At 40.3% G+C, this 6,000-nt stretch overlaps 1 protein-coding gene across 1 annotated transcript in view; it reads right to left on the reverse strand.

The window, feature by feature from the left end:
• Positions 1 to 5,786, reverse strand: part of ece2b (endothelin converting enzyme 2b) — a 72,554-nt gene extending 66,768 nt beyond the window's left edge. Inside the window, exons 1-2 of the mRNA XM_084419244.1 lie at positions 5,622 to 5,786; positions 5,448 to 5,528 (exon numbers count right to left, since the gene is read on the reverse strand). Of these exons, the coding sequence (XP_084275370.1) occupies positions 5,448 to 5,480 (33 nt within the window). The 5' untranslated portion in view covers positions 5,481 to 5,528; positions 5,622 to 5,786. The remainder of the gene's footprint in view (positions 1 to 5,447; positions 5,529 to 5,621) is intronic.
• Between the last annotated feature and the right edge of the window lie 214 nt (positions 5,787 to 6,000).

Below are 6,000 nucleotides of genomic sequence, written 5' to 3' on the forward strand. Positions count from 1 at the left end.
GCGGCTGATCCAGAGCCAGACGCCTGCGCGGCTGATCCAGAGCCAGACGCCTGCGCGGCTGATCCAGAGCCAGACGCCTGGGCGGCTGATCCAGAGCCAGACGCCTGCGCGGCTGATCCAGAGCCAGACGCCTGCGCGGCTGATCCAGAGCCAGACGCCTGGGCGGCTGATCCAGAGCCTGACGCCTGCGCGGCTGATCCAGAGCCAGGCCAGACGCCTGCGCGGCTGATCCAGAGCCTGACGCCTGCGCGGCTGATCCAGAGCCTGACGCCTGCGCGGCTGATCCAGAGCCTGACGCCTGCGCGGCTGATCCAGAGCCAGACGCCGGCTGATCCAGAGCCAGACGCCTGCGCGGCTGATCCAGAGCCAGTCAAGTCACCACTTCCTACAACGCCCCTTCGCCGACGTAGGAGGAAGAGGACCTGTCAGTCTCGCCAGAATCCGGAGGACGTACCCGGAGTCCTCGCCCTGTCGCCTCTGCGCCTCGCACTACCGGCCGCGCCTCTGTGCCTAGACAAGACAGTGTCATCGATTTCACTAAATCAGGATCTGATTCAGCTCTGGAGGCTTTACTGGCTGTTTCCTCTTCTATCTGTTGCCCCATGTCCACGTCATGACCTTCTTTCTTAGGTCTACTCTTATCTAAATCCTCTAACTCCACTACAAGGGTATCATCTTTATTTCCTGACAATAAAGCAGAAAATGCTGTTGAGTATTTTAACACAGTAAATCATGTTACATTCATAGGTTCACTGCAAAAAAATCTAAATCTTACCAAATACTTATGTCTAGTCAAAATGTCTAATTTCTAAAAAAAATCTATTTGCATTTAAAATAAAAAGTAAATGCTTAATTACTTCACTTGCCTAAAATTGCCTAAATGTCTTTTTATGGTGACGTTTCTTAAGTGTAAAGATTTATTCTGACCAGAAATGAGGTAATATTTTGCTAGTGTTGGCTAGCTACTTCATCATATCTTCTTGCAAAAAATGTGCTTTCAAGTTAAAATACAGTTTATAATCCCTTTCATTAACTGAAATTACATTTAGTATCTAGACAATTGAAGAAATATGAACTCTTACCAGATGAAAACGAATCAAACAGAAGAGCTAACATCACTTCTGGACATCTGTCTTCCCATGTTTTCTGCCATTTTGTTTTTATCAAAACTGCCTAAGTCAAAGAGATGACTAAGGCAGATAGTGTTTTTGGATTCTAATAAGTGTTGTGATTGGCTAAGAACATAGGCAGAAAGGCAGGATGATGCAGCAGTGGTTTGACAGTAAAGTTAGGCAGATATCACAATTTGGCCAAAAAATGACTTAGGCAATTATGCTATGAGGCTAACGATATAATTTTAGACTGTCTCGGATCTTTCCACGTCAAACTGATATATTTGCCAAAAACATCTTGAATGGATAAACCACCCAAAAATGAAAATTATCTCATTCTTTACTCACTCTATGTCAATCGAAACCTGTATGACTTTCTTTTTTTCTGTAGAACACAAAAGAAGATCTTTTGAAAAATGTCTCAGCATTTTTTGCTCATACAATGAAAGTCAATGGGGTCCAAAACAACATTATATTTATTAACAAAATATCTTACTTTCATTATATGGGCAAGTGGAAGAAAGGTAGTCATAGAGGTTTGGAACAACATGAGGATGAGTAAATGAGTAATGAAATTTACATTTTTGGATGAACTATGAAAAAACGTAACTATTTTACGTTTTGCCAAATTGGTTGTGAATTGGTATCATTTTTTTACGATTTGGGTCTTACAATACACCTACTAATTTGTTTCCTCGTTTTGAAACTAAAACAAGGGAACAAATTACTATATTGCGCACAAGATTTAGGCTACTTAAAAGTAATGAACAAATTTATTGTGCACATGATTTACTTAAAACAAGGGAACGAATTAGTAAAACGTGATGACGTATTAGTAAATCGTGGAAACGATTTGTTAATTCGTGGCCACGAATCATATATTTTTTCCCACATGTCATGTGCGGGGCTCCATAGTACATAAATGTAAAATTTTTAGAAAAAAGGTTAAGCAGATTGTATGAAATTGAATAAAATTGTACGAAAACATACCAATTCGCCGCCAATTCGCCAGAAAGTAAAATAGTTACAAATTGCAATGAAAGTGTGTTGGAACTATCCCGTTAACTGAAATCCCAGGACTGATGGACAGTGAAACTATGTCTAGCTACAGTATACCATTCAGATATAGGGCAATTCCGCGCAAAACTGTCACATCCATAACGCCATCTAAATACCATGGCATTGTGTTGGCGTTATGGATGTGACAGTTTTGCGTGGAATTGCCCTATACTGAACTCTGTGAACCAATCTACAAACTGCATCGGTTTCAAATAATTTGCTAAATTTTTGAAAATTGAAAATGAAATATTCATTTATGAATTTAACAGATATTTACATTTTACATTTAGCAGACACTTAACCAAAGTGACTTAAAAAAGAGGAATAAAAGCATTTTGTCAAAAAGCCTGCAATAATATACAAGGCCACCATTCACTAAAATAAAAAGGGTATATGCTGTATAGCCTTATGTTCAGGACTAGTGGCTTTTCTTGACAGGAACAGTGGTGAAGTCATTCAACATTGTTTATATAACATTAGTACACCGTATTCGAACACAGTGTACAACATGCATCAGTCTACAAATAAATAATCTTGCAGATCCGGATAACAAATTTGTGGAAATGGCTCTCATTCTGCAAGCAGTAATTGATTTACAGCCTATTGAACTGGGCTAATTAGAGCAGCTCCATCATGACCTCTGAGCACTCCTCCCTAATGTGTGCCTTCACATCTGCTCGAGGTACATTCAATTTACAGAAATTAGTTGCACTTATTAGTGGTGATTGCTAAGTTCTTCAAAACCCCTTTTTCTTAGTTTTAACACTTCAGCGAGTCCCACACTATTTAAGCTACAGACATGAGTGATACCTGAAATCGTGTGGGCTGTTTAGGAGGGGTGTGCTGTGACATTAAATATATGAGAGATCTGAACCATATCCAGGGACCAGGTTCCCACACCTTTAGATGTTTTTTAAATAATGGTTTTACTGAAATGTAGTGTATATTCACTGTATAGGCTTATCTGTGATTTTTAGATAAAAGAAAAGTGTTTAAGGCTGTTCTGCTTTCAGCTTTGCCAAATGATTGGAATGTGTTACAAAATCACTGAAAATAGAGACGTATTCAATCTCTGTTTTAAAATATTATTAGGGAGCTTTCGGTTTACTATTTGTAAATGCTTTCACTAATCCCCTTTTCTTTGTTTTATAGTTTGATTTATTGTATTTGTACAATGTCTGTCTGTATGTCCTCCAGGGAGATTATTCTCCTGCCAGGCTGTTGTAAATAAGAATTCATTTTTAAGTGGCTTGCCTGGTTAAATAAAGGTTAAATAAGATAAGATAAGAACGTGAGCCAGTAAGGATCCACTTAGCAACAACTTGGCAACACCATAGCAACTATCAGATCAGCCTAGCAACCACATAGCAATGTGTGACAACCACTTAAAACACCACTGTTACTGTACAGCACCTCGCTGGCAAGCACACACACTGCCGTTTTTAACTTAAAGTCCCCCTGTAATCAATAATTGTACCCCTTAAAACATCACCAAAATGACATATTTAAACGTTTTTTTCCTTGGAAAAAAATCTTCATGCCTTAAAATAGCTTGAATGTAACTTTACACCCTTGCCTCATTTAGTATACAAGGTTCTATGAATATGCAAAGTAGCCCCGCCTCCACTCACTCACAGCACCTCAGAGATCCACTCATTGACGATATGTTTGTGACATCAGAAACACCAGCGATTTCAAACCGCATTTTTGGTTTTGGTCTTTGGTTCACTGCAGTTTTAAGGAGAAAATACTCACAGCAATGGTGTTGACTTATGAACTTGTACATGGTTTGTCTTAAAGCGTATATTAAAAACACCACATAGATAAGCAACATTAAAAACTTGATTTTCACCACAGGGGGACCTTAAGAAGTTACTTCTACCTGAGCTTAAAATTAAATTTGTTTGTGTAGGTAACCCAAGGCTTTTATTTGCATAGGCTAGGCCTACCTAATATATATCGAAACCGTCTCGATTACATGAATCACTATATTTTCAATTCAAAACGGCCATAAGTGGATGTTACTGTTGGCCTTTTAACATTTCTTTCGCAAGACATTTGACATATTTAAATGTTTCCCTATTTGCATCTTACCTAGGTCTCAGTTCGACATTAAACTGACGCTTAGCGCTAGAATTGGCGCTCTGCATCTGTAACTGTAAACCCCGCCTACTTTGATTTGATTGGCCATCTAAACAATTTCGACATTGACAAGCAGACCAGAATAATAATAATAAAACAAGTCTCCCTCAATGTCTATGGTGGTTACGGCCTTCAACCTAATATTTTCAGATTGATTCTTTAGTAGGCTATTAAGTGTGCAGTGCATTTCTGGTTATATGACCATTTTGCAGTGTGCGTTTAAGATGCACGAGCATCACTCACAATTGCATAATAGTCCATGTCTTGTTTGTAGGCTATCATATCTAATTAACAAACATTACTCAAACGACATGACATAATTAAAAAAAAAAAAAAAATTACGCAGGTTTCGCATCGTAGTACTAAAGGAGAGCTCACGCGAGAATAACATAGTCCTACCTGTTACAGTACAACCAGTACAACTATCCTCGCGCGACCCCCCAGTTGCCATGGTAGCGTACGCCAGTCTATAAAGCGCTGTGCAACTCAAGATGCTCTCGAAGCCACTCCCTGTAAACAAACGAGCGAAACCTCGAACAAACAAAGAGTCAAGGGATAAAAACCAGTTCGTCTGGAGTTGGGAAGCTGTTCTACAGTAAAAAGGAATCTGTGTTATTCTAGAAAACCAACGAGTTCGGCGTGTCGTGTTGTCTTCGGGGAATAGTTTATGGTTTCAGGGAATCTACAAGCGTACAAGAAATAGTTTGTTTGTGATAGAGAGCAGCGCTATAGTCAATTGCGATGTCACAATTCAGCCCCACAATCATTTTGACGTACATCAACTGTTTATTTCCATAAAAAAAAATGCTTCGGGCTCAATGAAACGCGGAAACGAGTGTGGAAACCAGGAAACACGAATACAATAAACAGTTTTAAATAAACAGTTTGTTGCGTTATACAAGAGTAGAACATCATTTGTCATGAGTTTCGTTACATCAGTCATTGCGCAACCGAAGTGTAAACATAAAAAAACATACGCGCGATAACCATGATGTGTGCATCTCCAAATGTGCACAATTTGCCTTTTTACGTGCCAAGAATCAATTTAAAGCAGCTTCGATCAATTCGCCCAGTGACACGGCTTGCAGATGCTGTGATGTAAAAAAAAAAAAAAAAAGCATCAGTGCGACTCACGTTATTTCGTAAATCTTGCAGCGCTACACTCATCGTGCAGCATCGGCGCTCCGCACGCGACTAAGCCATCATCCCTCGCGCCTGAAACAAACATGACCCGTGAGAGTTAAAACCATCGTTCATCCATTCGCAGGCGTTAGGCTATTAGATATTGAAAACAGACGTTTACCCTACCGCTGTACGTTTTCAGAAGACGGCGCGCATTATGGGTTGCTGTGCCACCGTCAACGACCAGCAAGTCCTATGCTCTGTGTGTTACAACATAGAAAGATGTCTGTGGGAGATAGATAGAGATCAGCCTGTGTGCGCTCTCTCTCTCTCTCTCTCTCTCTCTCTCTCTCTCTCTCTCTCTCTCTCTCTCTCTCTCTCTCTCTCTCTCTCTCTCTCTCATTCCCCCGCCCCTTTCGCTCTCATGCGCGCCGGCTCCGATCTCGATCTCCTGCCGCATCTGTATGGATGGAGGTGATGCTGACGCTGTCATAAGCATCAAGAGAGATGAGCGCTAATGGCCTCTTCATGTACTCTTAAAAAACACCTGTATAGTTCTTGTGTT

Source organism: Rutilus rutilus (genome assembly GCF_951802725.1).
Source record: "Rutilus rutilus genome assembly, chromosome: 9".
In the NCBI taxonomy this organism is placed as follows: domain Eukaryota; kingdom Metazoa; phylum Chordata; class Actinopteri; order Cypriniformes; family Leuciscidae; genus Rutilus; species Rutilus rutilus.